This window comes from Pecten maximus, chromosome 4 (assembly GCF_902652985.1).
Source record: "Pecten maximus chromosome 4, xPecMax1.1, whole genome shotgun sequence".
NCBI lineage: Eukaryota > Metazoa > Mollusca > Bivalvia > Pectinida > Pectinidae > Pecten > Pecten maximus.
The window spans coordinates 29,558,004-29,580,553 of record NC_047018.1 but is presented as its reverse complement, the minus strand read 5'-3'; the positions used below and the strand labels follow the sequence as shown (position 1 = coordinate 29,580,553).

Sequence of the window (22,550 nt, the reverse complement as noted above, 5' to 3'; positions counted from 1 at the left end):
CTACCTTACCTTCCTATACCTACTTTCCCACACACTTATCTACGTACTACGTTTATTACCTTTCCTATCTATGCTTCCTTACCGACTACATGCCTCAAATCTTAACCTTTTAATTTGTATCTTCCGCAATATATAGCTGCTGTATACAGTTCACTATAAACTGCTTTGTGATGCGTTGGACACTAGTACTAGTTATCTACTGTTTACACACAATTATCCTGCTATTTCATCAACCCCGCGTGCACATGACAAGTTAATGCATACTTCATATATGTAAGGCAAAATTTAACATTCTCGAATATTTCTCCAATACACTTTGAAAGCCTCGTTATTAACTAGGGATGTTCTATCTTCATGAAATATGTGCTTCAAAATAAATAAATTTTATTATCCAGCGTATTAAGATAATAATATCATAATATTAAAATTTCTTTAGTATTTTTTTTATATCAATATGATATATCCTTTCATAAGTAATGTTATGTAACTATTATTAAACAATGTATTTCAAATCTATACGATAGAATTTAAGTGCTTTTAAACAAAATCAATCCTATTGTTGATGTTTTATTGTGTCTCCCTATAAACTACCTCCTATTTTTATAATTGTATTGGTTGGCTATCCTATAGATTAAATATATTGTATGATAAATACATTAAAGTTAAATTCAAATCAAATGAACAAATCAAAAAAGTCATATTACAGATATTAGCACACATATATCATTATATACATGTACTGCATGTTCTAGCGCAATCCAACAAACACATTACAAAGATCGGTTTTACCGACAGCATTTACGTTAATACAGCATATTTAAGCAGTAAGTTCGTGTGGCGAAAAATTAAACACTAGCGTAAGATATACAATTGCTACTTAAATATCTTTCTGAATCATGCTGACGGCCAATACGCTTCCGTTCGTAATCAGTATGGGTAAGTACCACTATCTAGAGGCGCTGATATGCGTAAGTGTATTGTTTATAGCTATATACTCCCGTAACATTATCGCCATTGACAAGCCTAACAACGATATTGCCTTTGTTGTAAACAGGAGATGAAAGCACAGAAACAGGAAACGCGACGGTAGGGCCTTTGATATGTTTTGGAATATCTACGTAAAGAGTTTGAGAGAGAGAAAGCATTACTTTCTCGATCTGATCGGACATAATCCACTCACCTGAGCCACCAATCATACCTGCATGCTGTAACAAGCGAAATGGCAAATTGTTCAAAGTATTTGAAAAAATTAGAAATCTTAATATTGTATCCTTATTATTCTAAATTGGAAAGGAAAATTAAAAGATAGGTTTTGATATGTGATATACATTGACTTTGAACAATTTAGTCCAGTTCTTACCTGCTAATGACCTTGCATGCGAACTTAAGATAGCACTTCCTGTTATGATACAAACTCTGACGCATGTTTTCTTTCTTAGATTATCTAGAGTTCTCTGCAATTGTTGATGTGTGTGTCCGTTTTCTTTTATTTTCTCTGACGTATCTAGGCAAAATCGATGAAAATGGATATGCTACAGTTGGTCCACTGATCTGTTGGGGAGCGGAGGCGTAAGGCAACGGTGTAAGAAATCCACCACGAAATGTCTCCCCCTACCTATATTCCGAACCTTATACCCTTACATGAAATTTCTGCTTTCAGGCTTGTAATGAGTGTTGCTTGAGTTAAATGTTTTGTGGTTACGTGTTGCTGACACCTTTCTTGCTGCTACAAAATTTCTGTCAAATACTCACAAAATGAACACGCATATATTCCCTTCCAGAAAACACTATTTAATTGCACCGACTGTGAAGTATTCGTTCCGGTTTAAATTTTGTCGCCTATGTCTAAAGAATATTCGATTAATGTGATGGATCGGCGTTTCAGGCGTATAAATTCAAACATTATGAAAGCGTCCCTCTAAGATGTTTTTTTTACCAATTTAGAACTGAATTATCTCCAAATGACGTGCATAATTAAGGATGTACGAAGCGTTTAATAGAGTTGTGACGAGATTGCCGTCGACTTCTGATCAATAGATCAATATGGCATTCTTTTCTGGTCACTGTCACCAATCGGTTTATTATGAATTAGCATATAACCTATGGACAAAAGTTATCTTGTTCGTTAGACAAATTGGTCTGGATTTCCCAGGATCATATATCGTATAGAAATATCCCACTGGAGATATCTTCTCTGATGAATTATATCTGCCTTAAAATGTGTTGAAAATACGGTATCTGCGATAATCTATTGATCTAACATGGAACTTGAGTTATATCTAAACAGTAATTGGGTTTTCGTTGACGCTGCGACGTTCGCTGTGGTTTGATAGATGCTATGTGCTGGTAACGTTACGAAATATCTCCCCAGATTCCGGATTCAAGTGCAGTATGAAAATAGTTACATTAGAGATTTATCGATATTTCGTGTGCCTCGGTTGTCAAAAACGTTTAATTTGAAATGAGGAATTTACCGTAGGCGTTAGCTGATGAGGACTTACCATACGAAGAGATATAGAATTATCTCGTATAATATTTATCGAAAAATGGTTGTGTTTTATATAACAATGAAATAACCTTATCTATCACAGTTGTTAAGAAGGACTCGATTGAAACGAAATATTTAGGTATACGGGTTGTTTCATTTAAACAAAATTATTACTCCAAATGGAAATATTACGAGTATAAAAATGTTTTTTCTGCTCTCCCTCTTTTTTGTTTTTAAATAATTGTTTGCCGAAGAAGATGATACTTCAATCTGCATTAAGTAATTTCAATGAGACCAACATAAACATATGTGATGTTACGCAATCTTCTCCAGACATTAATCGAGTATTCTATTATAATATTAATACAAGTTAAGAGTTACATTAACATGTCCATCCAATAATGAGATAAGCGACAGTATTTCTCTTGTTATTCACGATCTGGAAATAAAAAAAAATCACTGCAATATCCTCGTTAGTGTTTTTCTATAATCATTGTTTGATAACATGGCTAATTCACGGAAACGTTCTATAGTTAATATCAAATTAACCTGATTGATGAAACTCTACACTTTCTAATTCTAATGGCTATAGATGATGAACTTTGTTCAACAGAAAGTCGTTTCATGATTGTTTTTATGATTGAAGATTAGTTATGTGTTATTATAGATTTTGTATATTAACACATTAAATATACATTACGTGCTGCTGTATATTTGTATTGACACATTAAATAGAGAATACGTGTTCCTGTAGATTTTTATGTTCACCATTTTACAAAAAAAAAGTAAATAATAATAGAACAACTTGGGAATCACATGTATAGTTGTGTAAACATATGATGTGATTTGCTCGAAGGGAATAACGCTTTATGCATTAAATGACATCAGTATATTCATTTTTGATTCCAACATATTCTATTAACAAAAAAACCTAATAGGATTGAACTTAGATTATCGCCTATCTGGGTTTCCCCCGTATAGTAACAACATGAATTAACCAATATTGACATGCTTATAGTCATATGTATAGACACACTCAACAGTATGTCTGAGGTCAAGCATCATTTGATAATCAGAACGAGGCCCTCGTGATGACATCACATCATATGGGCTCACACTGCTTATCGGATGATTATTTCTAATAATGCTAACATATCTGCACCAGTATAAAGTCGTTTGGAGTTCAATCTATGCGATAGAGGAATTGAACCACGTATTATTAACAGGTACAGTTAGAGGTCTACTTAACAGAAAACTGTCATACTCCTACAAGATGGCGAGTTTTGAAATGTCTTTATTAGAGATTTTATGAAGGTTTCAAATATATTGTTTGATTAAAATGTTTTCATTACAAATCGAAAACACGTTTCATTTTAACAAAGCGATAGGGTAAATTAACAAGTATTGGCGAAATTCATTGTCCCCTGAGTCTCGATACTGGTGTCCCGTGTCGCGCCACACAAGGTGAACCTGAAAAAATAAAGTTCAGCAACATTAATGGAACAAAGCACTACATCAAACATAATCAAACATACGGACCTACACAGTGTGGAGGGAAATATCAATAAAATACTCAACATAAATGTACGGAGATACTTAACAAAATGTTGGGATACATCAGAACTTTACAAGAGAATTTCCTGTTTCCATGACATAAACATTTTCTGTATGTCTCATGTTAATGAAAGGACACAGCAGAACTGGACACGTGACTGTCATGTTTCTAAATTAATACAAGGCTGTATTCCTGATGTTAACCTCACAATATAACATAACTCGGGTAAGTTATAACGTTATAGATACATGACTAGTGGGGTTATACCATTATTACTATATGACTAGGAGGGGAGGTAAGTTATAACGTTATAGTTATATGACTAGTGGGGTTATACCATTATAACTATATGACTAGGAGGGGAGGTAAGTTATAACGTTATAGATATATGACTAGTGGGGTTATACCATTATAACTATATGACTAGGAGGGGAGGTAAGTTATAACGTTATAGATATATGACTAGTGGGGTTATACCATTATAACTATATGACTAGGAGGGGAGGTAAGTTATAACGTTATAGTTATATGACTAGTGGGGTTATACCATTATAACTATATGACTAGGAGGGGAGGTAAGTTATAACGTTATAGTTATATGACTAGGGGGTTATACCATTATAACTATATGACTAGGAGATGAGAATTTACGTTACGTGACACTTACTGTGAATTAGATTCGCCGTGAATAACCTGTACCCGGGACACATACACGGACGGATGGCGTAGGTTGAATGGGTTCCATGACAACGGGTTCAGTAGGTCTCGGTGATGTTCCCACTTAACGTCGACATCCGTGACCCTCCCGAGGTCAGTCGGTGACGTCACAACAAAACCAAACGTTGAACCCGGATGTATAGACACAGGACTGAAATGGATACAGTATTTTTTAAAAATACGTCAGCTAGCGAAATTCCCCGTCGACAATAGGGTACAGGCCGATCAAATAAAATGATCTGTTCACAAGGGGAAAATGTAATTCTTTTTATCCTGCAACTGCCACCGCATTGTCGGAATACACCCACCATATATATTTTTGCTGTATACGGCAGTGACGGAAAACAGCTGTATTTTGGAATCTTAGCACGTGCGTCAGTTCGACTGACCTTCTTCAAAGTGAAACTACGTTTAAAAGGCGAACATATTTCATTTTTGACACCGTTTTACTTCAAAATGATTATTTTTGATGATTATTTTTATGACTGTTGCAGGATAAATAGAATACATGGTCAGTGTCTTAAAATATAAGCAAAATTTTTGGCTCGGGACAGAAAGACAAAAGGGGCTCGCCAAGGCTCGCCACTTTTGTCTTTCTTAACCCTCGCCAAAATACAGCTTATATTTAAAGACACTGACCATGTATTCTCTATATACATGAGTCAATACTAGTAAAACAATACACCGATTAAGAATATCATTCGGTATATTACTTAATTCATATTAAAAGGTGTAGCCTATGTAACTCATATACCATCATTTTCGACTGCTATGCTCGGATAGTGGACGGTACAAGATGATTATATTGCTGCACCTTCCGTTCTATATAACATCTAGATCAAATGTTTTATTTCTACTTAGCTGTATAACACAGAGTGTGTCTGCTTGCTTGTAGTATGTTCATGTCTTTGTACTGCATCATCGAATACCCACTGTTGATTGCACTACGTGGGTCAATGCAGTGAAAAAACCTCGTTTCAATACAGGCCACTTGATTGGCTCCGCCACATTTTCCTATCGGACTTTTAGTCAATCAGATTGAAGGTAGCATACGCTTTATAGAATTTGTATACCAACAATGGTAGCGGCGAGTCATCTCGAAAACGCATTTCAGAAATTTAATATCAAAGGGTTTAAAACCTTTTCAGTAGAATATTATTGATGCCGTTTTGCGTGACAGAGATGTCTTCCTCCGCAAATAGGCCTGAATCCCTAAAACATTGCCGTGCCAGGTTATACTCCTTTAAAACGCTAAAGACCTGTAGGACTTCTTGTCTACTACGTCTTTATAACATAAACTGTACGCCTTCACGGGCGCAGCCATATTGTTACATGTACATTTCAATATTTACCCCCAACCTGAGGAGTCCTTATTCTGAATAGGGTTATGTTGATTGGTTTATATTCATAGTGAGTTATCTTAACGACACTTTTTCACGGAGTTAACCCACGAGACACAAGTGAAGACTGGCGTAGTGCAATCAACAGGGAGTATCCGAAGATGTTGTAATGATGATGTAACCAAACAGTACTACCGCCATTAAAATGATCTGGAAGGGACCTAAGAACATCTCCGTAAATTCCAGTGGAAGTTATGGCTCACAACAGATGTCATTCCCTGACTGGCCTACAAATGAACTTACTCAGTTGTCAACTGTCTGTTTTGCAGCTGGCCGTTAGTTCCGTGTATACTTGCGAATAAATGGCCGGACCAAGTATGTGCTCCAAACGGGTTGCCGAACGACATTCGTACGGAATAATGGTATCCTATAATATAGTAAGGCAACAATGCATATCTAACTCAATAGTAATGTAAGCTGATATTACCTCATGGGCTTTCTGTAACATAGTTAAACAAAATAATAGGAATTAACAGTTAAAAAACAATGTTGAGTTTCTTGTGTTCAATTAATATATAATGTAATCAGTAACAATACTGCAGCTGTTTTGTAAGTATAGTAAACAATGACTCTACCAGATCAATTTTTCAAAGAGTTACTAACTGCAAAACGGGGCGTCACTTCCGGTCTCCAAGTAGTACATCACATGATTAGTTCCATGAGGCGGCTTTACACGGTCGGCATGGAGACCCATGTAACCGCACCCACCACCGGAACAAGGCATACACTTCCCTCGCTAATAAAAAGCCAGCAGTTATGACAATACACATGTCATTGGGTTTTACAACATCTAAAAAGTCTAAATAATATTTTTTATCTATTTTTTTTCTTTTCATTTTAAAATGTTGCAAACAAGATTTCATTCATACAAGTTTTACTTACGGAGAAAGCTATACATTGTACTTTTATTACTATTATTCAGTTTAATTACATACACGTACCTTGAAATTGTCGTAACTGTTACACCTGTAGCCCTGCCAAGGACATGCACTGTTGATTGATTCGTTGAAATACTTAAAGGACCGTAGATGGTTGCACGCTATAAACTCTTTACCACCTGTACCAAACATTTTAATTACTCGGGAGTAACCTTACATTTACTATAGACATATCACAGACAGATGTCAGGTAAAACCTTACATTTACTATAGACATATCACAGGTAAAACCTTACATTTACTATAGACATATCACAGACAGATGTCATAGGTAAAACCTTACATTTACTATAGACATATCACAGACAGATGTCAGGTAAAACCTTACATTTACTATAGACATATCACAGACAGATGTCATAGGTAAAACCTTACATTTACTATAGACATATCACAGACAGATGTCAGGTAAAACCTTACATTTACTATAGACATATCACAGACAGATGTCAGGTAAAACCTTACATTTACCATAGACATATCACAGTTAGATGTCAGGTAAAATCTTACATTTACTATAAACATATCACAGACAGATGTCAGGTAAAACCTTACATTTGCTATAGACATATTACAGACAGATGTCAGGTAAAACCTTACATTTACTATAGACATATCACAGACAGATGTCATAGGTTAAACCTTACATTTACTATAGACATATCACAGACAGGTGTCAGGTAAAACCTTACATTTACTATAGACATATCACAGACAGATGTCAGGTAAAACCTTACATTTACTATAGACATATCACAGACAGATGTCATAGGTAAAACCTTACATTTACTATAGACATATCACAGACAGGTGTCAGATAAAGCCTTACATTTACTATAGACATATCAAAGACAGATGTCATAGGTAAAACCTTACATTTACTATAGACATATCACAGACAGATGTCAGGTAAAGCCTTACATTTACTATAGACATATCACAGACAGATGTCAGGTAAAACCTTACATTTACTATAGACATATCACAGACAGGTATCAGGTAAAACCTTACATTTACTATAGACATATCACAGACAGATGTCAGTTAAAACCTTACATTTACTATAGACATATCAAAGACAGATGTCATAGGTAAAACCTTACATTTACTATAGACATATCACAGACAATTGTCAGATAAAGCCTTACATTTACTATAGACATATCAAAGACAGATGTCATAGGTAAAACCTTACATTTACTATAGACATATCACAGACAGATGTCAGGTAAAACCTTACATTTACTATAGACATATCACAGACAGATGTCAGGTAAAGCCTTACATTTACTATAGACATATCACAGACAGATGTCAGGTAAAACCTTACATTTACTATAGACATATCACAGACAGGTGTCAGGTAAAACCTTACATTTACTATAGACATATCACAAACAGATGTCACAGGTAAAACCTTACATTTACTATAGACATATCACAGACATATGTCAGGTAAAACCTTACATTTACTATAGACATATCACAGACAGATGTCAGGTAAAACCTTACATTTACTATAGACATATCACAGACAGATGTCATAGGTAAAACCTTACATTTACTATAGACATATCAAGGACAGGTAAAACCTTACATTTACTATAGACATATCACAGACAGATGTCAGGTAAAACCTTACATTTGCTATAGACATATCACAGACAGATGTCCGGTAAAACCTTACATTTACTATAGACATATCACAGACAGGTATCAGGTAAAACCTTACATTTACTATAGACATATCACAGTCAGATGTCAGGTAAAACCTTACATTTACTATAGACATATCACAGACAGGTAAAACCTTACATTTACTATAGACATATCACAGTCAGATGTCAGGTAAAACCTTACATTTACTATAGACATATCACAAACAGATGTCAGGTAAAACCTTACATTTACTATAGACATATCGCAGACAGATATCAGGTAAAACCTTACATTTACTATAGACATATCACAGAAAGATGTCAGGTTAAACCTTACATTTACTATAGACATATCACAGAGAGATGTCAGGTAAAACGTTGCATGTCATATGTGTAACCTTTACTATACTCGGCCGTATAAAATTGTACTTATTCAGATATAACCTGTGCTTCCCTTGTAAACATATCAGACATAACTTTGATTATCAGCAATGCACTTTTGTATGAAATCTTCCTTGGATTCGATATAAACAGTTTTACCGTTTTTTTATAAACACTCAGATTTGAAGTTAGCTATAATCAACGTTGTACAAACCCTCGATGGTGACGTTAAATATTGTTACCATTGTACAAACCCTCGAACTTGATGTTTACTATAGTTACATGTACCGTTGTACAAACCCTCGAATTTGACGTTTACTATAATTACCGTTGAACAAACCCTCGAATCTAACGCTAACAATAGTTGCCGTTGTACAATTTCTTGAATTCGACGTTTACTATAATTACCGTTGTACAAGCCCTCGAATTTGACATTCTCTATAACGTCCTTGCTACAGCCAGGCTGGTCCTCTCCACTATTCGGGAAGTAATCTACGTGACCGCAGGGTTCTTTCATTCCAAAACCTGGGAAAGTAAGAGCGTTCACTGTGTTTAATAGAAATGAAATCTGAAGAAACTCGAATGTTATTTCCGATTCAATCTAACAAAAACATAATTGCTCTGATGATGTGTGAAACCATACATTGAATTTGTTGATGAATCAATTACTACGTGCATGATCTTGTTAAGAAAGCAAAATTCTTTTTTCGTATGTTCATATCGCAATGTTTCGCCTTGAGTCACATCTCACAAACTAAAGTCAATAAACTGACGTTACTAGGTGTCTCCTTGACGTGTAGTAATTATAGAGATGTCAGTATCATGTGACCGAGTGAAGTGTCGTCATACTTGTTCTATCAGATTTGAACTTGTAGAGGCTATAACATTTCAGATCATTGAATGCGAGGCCTTAAATCTCTAAACAGTCAACTTTACATTTTTAATGTTCACTGAATAGTTTGGAAAGAGTCAATACTACGGAAGACAATGAGGGACCTACATCCACTCTGTAAGATTGACAGTACTATAATTGGCAGTACCTACCCAGCTTAAGAATGCTTTCCCCGTCTGTGTGGATGACGTCAACAAACATGGCGTCCGTGGGGTCGAGTCTTACTTCCCGGTCAGTATATTGGAAGTAAGGGTCAGCGGGATCTAACCCTGTGAATGTTAAAGTAAATTGATAACAAGGGGTAATACTCTCAATATTAGATAAGATTATTTTACTTTTCTAAGTGAAAATAGTTTATTACAATGGCCCTACAAGATGAACAGGAGATATTGAACAGGTTCTTGTCTAATTGTTGGTTGACAATTAATATAAACGATACACTACAAAATGATATTCATGTCAACGTTTCAGAGAAAACGTCTATCGGGTGTTACTAGTAAGGCATAATCATGATACTCTGATGACAGCATGCTATGATGATTTTAATATACTGCCATCTTGTAAAAAAAATGTCCTTTCTTCAATTCTACCTCTTGTTCTAGTTTTTATGTGAAATGTGCATTAAAATATATTGCGGAGTAGAGATGACATCATACCGGTAATTCTGCCGAGATTCCTTGTCCCTGCGCCGGCGTAGCCAGCCACGTGGGCCCCTAAACTGTGGCCGATGATGTGCATGTCGGCGGGATGTGCGCCGCCATATTGCTGTAATAAAGAATAACGTAGCGTAAACTATCTCACTGTTCGTAGTCATGCAGCTAATACTAATAGACTTGTTTATAAATAACGAATACGTCAAAACATTACAAACGCAAAGGTATATATAACAATATCAGGTCATATGCGATCCATAGATATCATTTAAACAAGAGAAATAAACAATACGTTTTTTTTTCAAAAAATTAAAGCGTATGTGAATAGAATTAGGAAATAAGGAATTAATATCATTTACCTACAAAACAGATATAGATACTGAAAAGACAATTCAGCACAGTAGAGAAAGCACATATTAATGAGAAATTCCTTATTGTTCCTTAAAAAGATACAGTAAACAAATACGCACTCTTCTCGTCCAACATACCGTCGTAACATGATATGGAACGTGTTAATTATATAATCAACCTGACAATATGGTGGACTTAATGGAGAGAAATACAACATCTGCTATCACGTGACTGATGTTATCACATATCGTCATAGTTACGGGAACTTTGCTTTCCAACACCGCGCGTAAGTAGTAAGTGTATTTAATAGAACATGACCTTAATACATCGTTAAGTTTGTATCTTAGATATATATATATATATTAACTCCAACCTGCTATGTTGACACTGAGCCATTCTGACTAATCCTTACGATGAAGTACACATCACTTTTATATACTGCCTTTGTAAGGACATTCGGACGCGTCAATATACCTATACATGGCCCGTATATCTCGTATAATCACGACAATAAGCCCGTATTTTATGATGCAAACTCGAGAGACAACTCTGATAGCACATGTCTCAGTCGAGAGTAAATCATGCTGAAGTTGACGACTGGGGGTGTTACACTAGAAGTCGCACAGGCCTTTCTGTCCTTTGTTAATGCTCTATGCAAAAATAGGGATAACGCTTTCAGTGGTGTCTTATTGTGTCTTATTAAGTCATAGTGAAAAAGAATGAAATTGATTAAACTATTTTTTTTTGTTATACAAAATAATGTATGGCGGTTTCGTAAATAGCTGGATATATATACGCACTCACTGTGCCTTAGTCTTGCGAAACGATTAATACCAACGCCGTATATGTTGATCTGCCTTGGAACTGCTACACCAATTTTGAACCCAGATGCATTTTGTGTCAAGGCTGTAAGGACACTGGGTTTGCAATTGATATACCAATTTCATTTGTTGTAGAGATAATATAAAACTTACAAGTGATATTAGAATTTAACCCAGTGTGCAATTGAAAATAGCACGTGCACGAGAGAAGACCATATAATACAGGAAAAAAAAATCATAATTTTAAAAAGAAACTAATTTGATCATAGAGAAATCTTGGGGCCGTATTAATGAAACCATTGCCATGCTTAATTATGAAATCTGTGCTCAATCCAACTTCCCTTAAACTTATTCAAATACTTAATAAGCTGCTTAAAACCATACACACTGAAAATAATAGCTCACTTGAAGTTTTTTCCGAAATTCCTCAGATTATTGAAAAATATTAATTCAGCTATCAGATTTATCATCAAATTAAAGATAGTTGAGCCTGAGCACAGAACGTGTATTTGAGTATGGATACGGTTTCATCAATACGAACCCTGAACTGTTAAAGGTTTTCATACCTGTAACAGGCGGATCATCCGGGCAATCTCGGCTCCGACCACTCGGGTGTTGGAAGTAGCCTGGGTGTATGGCAGCCCAGACCCGCCACCCCAACCCACAATGATTACATTGTAATCTGCGGCCTTCAGGAACTCGTTCTTTATATCCTGTCAAAGCAAAGATACGCGTACAAAAAAAGAGAACAGCTTAAACATACTGAACTTTCAGAAAATAACCTTGAGAATACACAAAAAAGCAACGTAATTATATAAACGCCATTTTTTTTAGGTATCATAGAACACGTTTAACCATCAACTCACATGTAACCAAATGACTTGTCCATTCTCGAGGAAGCCATGCGTGACGAACTTGGTTTGCCTGCTTCCAGAAAATGGAGAATTGGTGATACTGTTGCTGTCTTTAGGGTTGAGGTAGTGGACAGTATTCCTGTTTCCTCGGGTATACAACAGGAAGCGCGTGTCAATCTGGTCTGGGCGATCAGGAAGGAAGTTGATTGGTCTATACTGGCTGAAGAAAGGCGACCCAGTGCTGTAACAGCCAAGGTCAGCATAGCAGACACTGGATCCTACAGGGAAGAGAAACACACAGAGACGCTCGCCATTACAGAATCCGATAAAGACGCTCCCCATTACAGAATCTGATAAAGACGCTTGTCATAACAGAATCTGATAAAGACGCTCGCCATTATAGAATGCGATAAAGACGCCCGCCATTACAGAATCTGATAAAGACGCTCACCATTAGAGAATCCGATAAAGACGCTCGCCATTACATAATCTGATAAAGACGCTCGCCATTACAGAATCTGATAAAGACGCTCACCATTACAGAATCCGATAAAGACGCTCACCATTACAGAATCGGATAAAGACGCTCGCCATTACATAATCTGATAAACACACTCGCCATTACATAATTTGATAAAGACGCTCGCCATTACAGAATCTGATAAAGACTCTCGCCCTTACAGAATCTGATATAGACGCTCGCCATTACAGAATCTGATAAAGACGCTCGCCATTACAGAATCTGATAAAGACGCTCGCCATTACAGAATCTGATAAAGACGCTCGCCATTACAGAATCTGATAAAGACGCTCGCCATAACAGAATATGATAAAGACGCTCGCCATTACAGAATCTGATAAAGACGCTCGCCATAACAGAATCTGATAAAGACGCTCGCCATAACAGAATCTGATAAAGACGCTCGCCATTACAGAATCTGATAAAGACGCTCGCCATTACAGAATCTGATATAGACGCTCGCCATTACAGAATCCGATAAAGACGCTCGCCATTACAGAATCTGATAAAGACGCTCGCCCTGATATAGACGCTCACCATTACAGAATCTGATAAAGACGCTCGCCATTACAGAATCTGATAAAGACGCTCGCCATTACAGAATCTGATAACTAATCACTGTAAACTACTAAATCTCTGAGGTAGTCATTGTTAAAGGCCAGTTCAGGCCTGTTGTGATGTATCTTGCGTTATAGAACTGTTCGGTTGTGCACACTACGTCATTAATGTTGAAAAGTTAATGTTCTTAATATTGCCCGAAGTCTTATTGTATACAATTCTTATTATAAAGAAATGATGTTCAAACACATTATCGGTCCTTAAGATACAATTGGTTGAGTCTTTAGGAATCTACCAGGGGTAGGGCCTTATTATCTATGGGGATGGTCTCTCCGGCGTCGGTTCAGTCTCTCTTAGAAATGGTAACACACGTAACATTGGTCAACAACGCCGTGTACTTTGAGAAAGACAATTGCTGTTTTATTGGTAAAACTCTACGGGTATTATATGTTTATGAGAACATTGTCTGAGACTACCATGTAACTAACATTTAACATGTACTCTAGTCGGACTAGTCTTCCAATTTAAAAGTATTCTGGCTAGAATTCGTTTGCAAACACTTGCCAAACAGTAATCAATTATTGAATGTAAACGGCGACTCTAGATAGAGAATAACTCATCCATACCAGGACGAACCAGCTGTGTGATTGACAGCGAGATAGCCAAAAATCCCACGCACTTACCAGACTAGGTGTACTCGCGAAATAAGACATGTACCGGTGGAACAAGGCTGTGTGATGTGATACGGTCACTTGATAGATGTACCTGACGGAATAACGTCATATTCAAGACGTATTGACGGAACGAGGTAACATTAATATTTGAGACGTAATGATGAAATGGGTTCACATTTTGGACGTTTTGAAGGAATGGGGTCAAATTTAGATGTAAAGAAGGAATGGGGTAGACGTAATGACAGAATGAGGTCATGTTCTAAATGACCTGAACGAATGAGGTCGCATTTTACATCAACTGACAAACTGATGTCACATTTAGAAATAATGATGGTTTGAGATACTATTTCAGACGTAATGACGGAATGAGATCAAATTGAGACGTAATGACGGAATGAGATAGCATTTTACATGTTTGAAGAAATGACGTCTCGTTCTACATTTATGCATGGAATGAAGTCACATTTTAGATTTATCTATAGTGGAACAAGGTTACATTCTAGATGTACATGTACTGACGAAATAGGGAAGGATTATGAAAGAGGTATCGTTCTAGACGGAAAACAGAATATGACATGTTAGACGTTTCTAGGAAACAAGGTCATTCATAATGGATAACAAAATGTTATGAGATCTATTTTACTGAGTTACCAGATCTCTGGTCATACCGGGGCGGTCGCTGCAGACGAGGCAGTATCTTGGAGTTTAACAACATAACAAGTTCGCAATATCAGTCCGAATAAGGTCAGTACAAAAGGACCAAAAGCATTTTTACAAAGCTCACTCACGATTGACTGTAATGGTAGCATTCGTATACGTGTCACGCTATCACAGAGAAGTTTTGAAAATACATGCAAGTCACAACATTGACACGATTGAGAGGTTATTCAGCATTTCACGGATGTCAGATGTCTATGAAGGTAGTAAACAGTATAACTGTTGAAATACTCGTACCCAGTGACATATGTCCGTAACCTTTCTATATCTGTGCATTTCAATGTTAATCAAACTACCCCGTCACCATATCACAGTGCCATTTCCTCATCACTTACTTTTCTCTATGGTGGTGGCCTTTGGTTTGACTAAGCCAAAGCACGCCGCCGCAGCGAAAATTGTGACCAACAACCATGCCATTGTAGGACTTCCTAGGACGGCCAAACCCTATCCAATACGGATTCTCGCCCGCTGTGTATTCCTGGAGATAAGGTTTTGTCTAATCTCGTGATTGCTATAAATAGATTTCTGTCACAATTTTTTTAAGATAGCGCCTTCAACGATTCCATATACTGCCTCTACTTCCGCCGGGTATTTTTTGAAGAGTCGTAGCCTTTTTTCTATAACATACATTAGGCCTAATACGGGCTTTATCATGTTCACTTTCTATATTTTCTGCATTTTTGTAACATGTGTGTCAATGTATTGCTGCAAATATAATATGTCGCATTGCAAAATCAAACGTCATAGCGTCACGACATTGGTAATATGGCGTCCTTCCTATCAGGCGGGAGATGGCAGATTATCGAGAAAGCAAAAATACCTCGTCTTAAGTGGGTATTAATAATTGAAATATGTCATAAGCCCGTGGATTTTTCATATTTAAGCGAGTCTAATACCACCCCATTAACTACCCCCTGACTAACGGTAAGCATTGTAAACATTCCCAGAATCTCACAAATATCAAGAGATCTGTTATAACATATGAACATTTGACAACACGATATCATTTTTTTTCGTGTGGACGTTTGACATGGCATGGTCTAATTGACGTTTGATAGGTCACTATACATGTAGCTTAAGCCACACAAATTGAAATGTCAAAACTTCAAGTATTCACATTCTCGCACATGCCTCATTTGTCTCTTATCGGCCTCTCAATTACAGCAAGCTATCTTACCTATCACTAAAAGGTATACACTTATTCTAAAGAACTGTTTTAATGAAATAATATAGATGTTTTTAGTAACATACCGTATCAGCGATGACAATATATTGTGACCATTTAAGCATTGAACTGTTACCAAATGGTAGTATACAGTCGATATAAATACAATTTGGGTGACAGATAAATATTTCATGTCGCCCTAACGGGCGACATTCTATTTATCTGTCACCCAAATTGTATTCATATCGACTGTATACTACCATTTGGTAACAGTTCAATGCTTATATTTACATTCATAATTTTATTTTATTTACTGTAGCTTAAGACGCGTTTAAATTTGCCGCTTCTCCTATCACTGACGTCATCAAGTTCAAATACCGGAACAGCCGAAATTTCCAGAAGGAATAATATAGTCCCTCATGTCGTTATCAATAGCAATCACATGAAATGTTTTTTGCACAATTTAGCTTTATATTATATTTTATAAACGTTTGTAGATATCTTCAAATTGTTCACAATTGCATAATTTCTGATTGTTTAAAAATAAAGCCGTTTTTCGGCTCAATGATATACGGTTAACATTTAGAAGTGATGCGGCGTTGAATGGGTACTGCACAGGACAGATTCGATTCCTCGGAAACACTTATGTTTCTATCGACTGGATTTACGTTATTTTCAGAGGAATATCATATCTTAAATTCTAAATGAACGTCGTCTTGACAGTAGGTGAAAACGATTCCAAGGATATTTCATTAGAAACAGAATCCAGTCTAACCGGTCACATCAGTGTCGCTAACTTAGCAGACGATGTTCAACTTCACAGGGGCTCGATTTTGGAGTAAGGTAGTCTAGGCCTTTGACATCAGTGAATAACCACATAACTATAATTCAGTATGCATACACAACCAGAAACCATGTCGATACTGCCGATTTTTCGCAAGATTTTTTTTATAAATGCTGGACTTTAAATGTTGTCGTGTCTAGCATTTCTGACAATTCGACAACGAGCCCCTGTGTGACGACAGTGACAATTTGATTACTTCCTATAGATCAGGAATATAGAACTTATAATAATTTTGTGTCGAGTCGGTCGACTTCATTTTTTTTATTATTAAATTTTACTCTCATAACTTGCGTTGCTTTTTTTGTGGTGGTTTATGTAGATAAATACTAGCATTCGAAAGCTCTCTAGGCCGAATGTAACTGGGGACCATTGTTTTAACCTACAGCACCTGAAGCTGTATTCCTACACTGACCGAATCACTGTAAATTGTAGTATACAGTCTCATGAATACAATTTGGTTTACTAACGACATATAGGCAAATGCAACACAGCATGTAAATATATACATGTATATGTTCTCAGTAACCTAACAGAAATGACAATATATTGTGACGATATACATGTTCTCAGTAACCTAGCAGTGATGATAATACATTGTAACGATATACATGTTCTCAGTAACCTAGCAGTAATGACAATATATTGTAACGATATAGATGTTCTCAGTAACATAGCAGTGATGATAATACATTGCAACGATATAGATGTTCTCAGTAACCTAACAGTAATGACAATATATTGTAACGATATGGTTGTTCTCAGTAACCTAGCAGCGATGACAATATATTGTAACGATAAAGTTGTTCTCAGTAACCTAGCAGCGATGACAATATATTGTAACGATATAGATGTTCTCAGTAACCTAGCAGCGATGATAATACATTGTAACGATAAAGATGTTCTCAGTAACCTAGCAGCGATGACAATATATTGTAACGATATGGTTGTTCTCAGTAACCTAGCAATAATGACAATATATTGTAACGATATAGATGTTCTCAGTAACCTAACAGTAATGACAATATAGTGTAACGATATAGATGTTCTCAGTAACCTAACAGTAATGACAATATATTGTAACGATATAGATGTTCTCAGTAACCTAGCAAGATTTCAAGATTTTTTCAAGATTTCAAGATTTTATTGGTTCACTCATGACATATATACATATGTAACAAGAGGTCATAAAGGGGAAAAAGAGAACTATTGGATGGACAAAGTAATCAATAGACAAATCAAGATAAATCATACAAATCATGAATTATTCTAATGTTCTTTACATACTTAAAAGCTTAATTACTCTTTGGATAAAACGACTTACTTTACTTAACAAACCTGAATTACATATAGAGAACATTCCTTTCATTTTGTCACAATTAGGATTAATATAATAATATTTTGGTATATAAATTGCTCGTAGTGCTACAACAGAATCATTTTTACAGACATATAGATAGTGGTACTCATCACCAACACAGTTTGTACAGAGAGGACATAACCTTTCCTCGCGAGGAACGTTATTCCATCTCCCTGTCTCTATAGGAAATTTTAAATTAGAAGTTCTAAATTTACACAAATATCTTCGGTCGTTATGATTCAATTTCAGTAGGTATGGTTCAAAATTAAACTGAGATTTATACAAAGAATATACTTGTCCTCGCGAGGAGCTATCAATTTCATTAAACCATTTTTGAACAAATTGATCTTGAAGTCTTTGTTTAATGATTATTTTAAGATATTCTCTATTACTTGTACAAGAATGTTGAAGTAACCATATATCATTAAAACCAGTATTGTTCAATATGTCTCGTATATATAATAACCATCTAGAACTAAATACTGAATCCTGATGTAACTTGTACATTAATTTATACATTGTAGTAGATAATTTCATTTCGCCTGTTATGAGTTTATGCCAAAACATAATCATTCTTGTTTTTATTTCAATTTCTAAAGGGTACCTACCCAATTCACCATATACCATATAATTTGGCGTACTTGTGCGAACATTTAAAATCCTTTTACAAAACTGTAAGTGTATTTTTTCAATAATCTTAGTATTTTCGTAGCCCCAGATTTCACATGCATATAACAAAATTGGCATAACAAGTGCATCAAATAGTTTTAACTGCAGATCTATCGGTAATGAAATATTTCTAATTTTTGTATACAATGCGTACATGGCTTTCTTTGCTTGTTCCGATAATTTACTTCTGGCTTTTGTGAAAACACCATTATAATTTAACATTAATCCAAGATATGTATAGGAGTCTTGTATATCTAAACTCTCATTATTGAATAAAAAGTTGACGTTTCTTCGACTTTTTCTTTTTTCAAATATTATTACTTTTGTTTTTTGCGTGTTAACCGAAAGTTTCCATTCATCACAATAGTTTTGAAATTCGTTTAATGCATTCTGTAACCCATCTGGTGTTTCAGCCATAAGAACAGTATCATCAGCATATAATATAACAAACAGTTTTACATACAAATCCAGGTTTTGTTCACTTAGTGTATATACATCATTCAAAAACGGAACATTATGTTGGTCAAGAAAAGTTTCTAAATCATTAAGAAACAAGGAAAACAAAAATGGTGACAAATTTTCCCCTTGTTTTACCCCGACATCACACATGAAGAAATCAGACTTGTCATTACCGTTAATTACACAAGATTTTGTATTTTGATAAAGATTATAAATGACCTTGAATATTTTCCCCGTTATTCTACTATTCTGAAGTTTTCTCCATAACCCCGCTCTCCACACAGTGTCGAACGCCTTTTTAAAATCAATGAAGGAGCAATATAGTTTTTTACCCTTCGAGAAATATAAAGAAATTAATGAATGTAATATGAAAATATTTTCGGTGGTAGAATATCCCTTTCGGAATCCGGCTTGGGCGGATGACACTAGATTGATTTTATCGGCCAATTTGGTTAATCTATCATTAACTATAGAGGTAAATACCTTTCCCAAACAAGATACAAGTGTTATCGCTCGATAATTATCTGGGTCCCTAGGGTCTCCTTTGTTCTTATATATTGGTTTAATTATACCTACAGTCCATTCCTGAGGCACTCTTCCAGTATTAAGAATTATATTAAATAGGTCTGTATATAGAGGCAAACATATGTCTATAGTACTTTTTATGTATTCATTTCGTATTTCGTCAATTCCACTAGCTTTATTATTTTTAAGATTTTCTATAGCGTTTATTATTTCCGCTGCAGTAATTTCTGAATTAAGGTCTTCAGTGAAATCATCCTCATCATCTAAGAAAGTAATATCAATATTATCATCTTCATAATTGGCCGAGTTCAATTTTTTGAAATAATCGTAAAGTTCATTTATCGGTATTTTACTTTGACACGTTTTTGATTGGCCTGAGACCTTATTTAGCATATCCCATAAAAACTTTGGATTGTTTTTTACAGAGTCTCTTAATTTATTCTCCATATTAAATGTATACTTTTTATATTCTTTATTTACTGCTTTTCTATAAATACGACTTCTCCTTTTTAGTTCGTTTTTATTCGCAAAATTTTTTATTCTGCTATAATTTTGTTTGGCAGTATGAAATTCTTTACGAAGTTTTCTACAATTAGCCGTAAACCATGGTTTATTATTATCATTTCTTCTGACTTTGTGTACAGGTTTACGTCCAAATGACATGTTAGCAGCGGTAGTGAATAAAGCACTAATACTTTTAGAAACATTATCAATTTCTGCACCTGTTACCAAATCTGGTTGTTTAGTTTTAAGGGTTTTTACATATTCTTCTAGCTCGGCAAATTGGTTACCTTCATCAGTTGCTATGAAATTAGTAAAATCATTTTTCAGTTCTTCCTAGCAGCGATGACAATATATTGTAACGATAAAGTTGTTCTCAGTAACATAGCAGTGATGATAATACATTGTAACGATATAGATGTTCTCAGTAACCTAGCAGCGATGATAATACATTGTAACGATATAGATGTTCTCAGTAACCTAGCAGCGATGACAATATATTGTAACGATATGGTTGTTCTCAGTAACCTAGCAGTAATGACAATATATTGTAACGATATGGTTGTTCTCAGTAACCTAGCAGTGATGACAATATATTGTAACGATATGGTTGTTCTCAGTAACCTAGCAGTGATGACAATATATTGTAACGATATGGTTGTTCTCAGTTATGTTTTTGAGGTAGCAGGTGACGCTTAATCTTCATGAAGGAACTTTCCAGTTTCTAAAGTTATTTATGTTCAGAGTTTGTCTTCAATTTACCGATTTTAAGTTAGAATTACTGTTTTGTTTACTTGACAGTTTTATTAGTAACTTAATATACAAATATACAGTAGTATAACATGCTTTACCCTAGTAATAATCACTGTCGTATGTACTCTACTTATGGTATAACAAGAATATCTAAAATATATTTAGTATAATAACAAACACTATGTTCTTGATACTGTAAAATACCACGGTATGTAGATGTTCTTTGTCTTATATACATTTTGTATATACGATAAAACAAATAACAATACCTTGTATTATATACCGGATACTACCTATAACATACTCGAGAACACGGTGTCTGGCCTTACCAATGGCGTCCTGCGGCTGTGTTGGGATCTTCCCTGTGGCGATCCCGTCTAACCGTCGGACAAAGTCTAACTCCCAATTAATCATCAATGACTTTAACTCCCCTGATATATCCTGACGTATAAACTTGGCCACTTTCGGCAGACTTCTCAGTGGTAGTCCCGCACAAACTAACGATACCAACTCGAAAACAAGGCACAGAGTACCACAGGTAGACAATCGGGTAACCATCACGGAAATCACATTTATGTATTTTTTTCAACACTGATGTATATATATCTATCGCGTATTGATATCTACGTCCTCGGAATCAATGAGTGTCCACAAAGTTTCATTGTTAACAATACCAAAGTCCATGGTTTCTGTCTGTGACCGTCTTTGTTTACAAGCGTTACAAATGTAACAGACATTCCCTCTAATTACACTCACTTAATATACTTGACCTTGTTCTGGAGCGATAGAAGACTTTAGAGGTTCCGGCAACAGTTGCTAGATACTATCACGTTCGTATAAACACTAGTCAGCATGCTATCCTTCCCGAACCTCAAAGTAGATCTATGTTTTCTAGATCCTTCAGCAGATAAACCTTAATTCCGTACGTCACAATGCTGTGAGTAGACGAGAATCGTTTGTAAAGTTGGAAACTCTGAATTCTTCATTGGCGTCATGAGTAGCTATTCTAGAGTCCATCTGTTGAATTTGCGTAAACACAGTGTATGTCCTGTATATGTTTATGTTATATAAAGTGATCGTAGACATTCTAACATGGCTGG

The 22,550-nt window shown here is 35.5% G+C and overlaps 2 protein-coding genes across 5 annotated transcripts in view; one reads left to right on the top strand and one right to left on the bottom strand.

Annotated features, from left to right (window-relative positions):
* LOC117325762 (SCO-spondin-like) overlaps positions 1–2,953 on the top strand; it is a 31,762-nt gene extending 28,809 nt beyond the window's left edge. For all 3 annotated transcript variants that reach the window (XM_033882206.1, XM_033882205.1, XM_033882207.1), the window contains one exon: positions 1,055–2,953. In XM_033882206.1, the coding sequence (XP_033738097.1) occupies positions 1,055–1,122 (68 nt within the window). In that variant the 3' untranslated portion in view covers positions 1,123–2,953. The remainder of the gene's footprint in view (positions 1–1,054) is intronic.
* Positions 2,954–3,757: 804 nt separating this feature from the next.
* On the bottom strand, positions 3,758–22,550 carry LOC117325765 (pancreatic triacylglycerol lipase-like). Of its 2 annotated transcripts, none has more exons than XM_033882208.1 (11): positions 21,780–22,550; positions 12,721–12,986; positions 12,421–12,567; positions 10,686–10,794; positions 10,182–10,298; positions 9,546–9,662; positions 7,102–7,217; positions 6,764–6,896; positions 6,404–6,527; positions 4,711–4,911; positions 3,758–3,958 (listed from the first exon to the last, which is right to left on the bottom strand). In XM_033882208.1, exons 1-11 carry the CDS (start codon positions 22,006–22,008, stop codon positions 3,883–3,885), a joined length of 1,635 nt encoding a protein of 544 aa, XP_033738099.1. In that variant the 5' UTR covers positions 22,009–22,550; the 3' UTR covers positions 3,758–3,882. The 2 variants fall into 2 exon arrangements, with proteins under 2 accessions (XP_033738099.1, XP_033738100.1); XM_033882209.1 differs by lacking the exon at positions 21,780–22,550 and adding an exon at positions 15,513–15,652.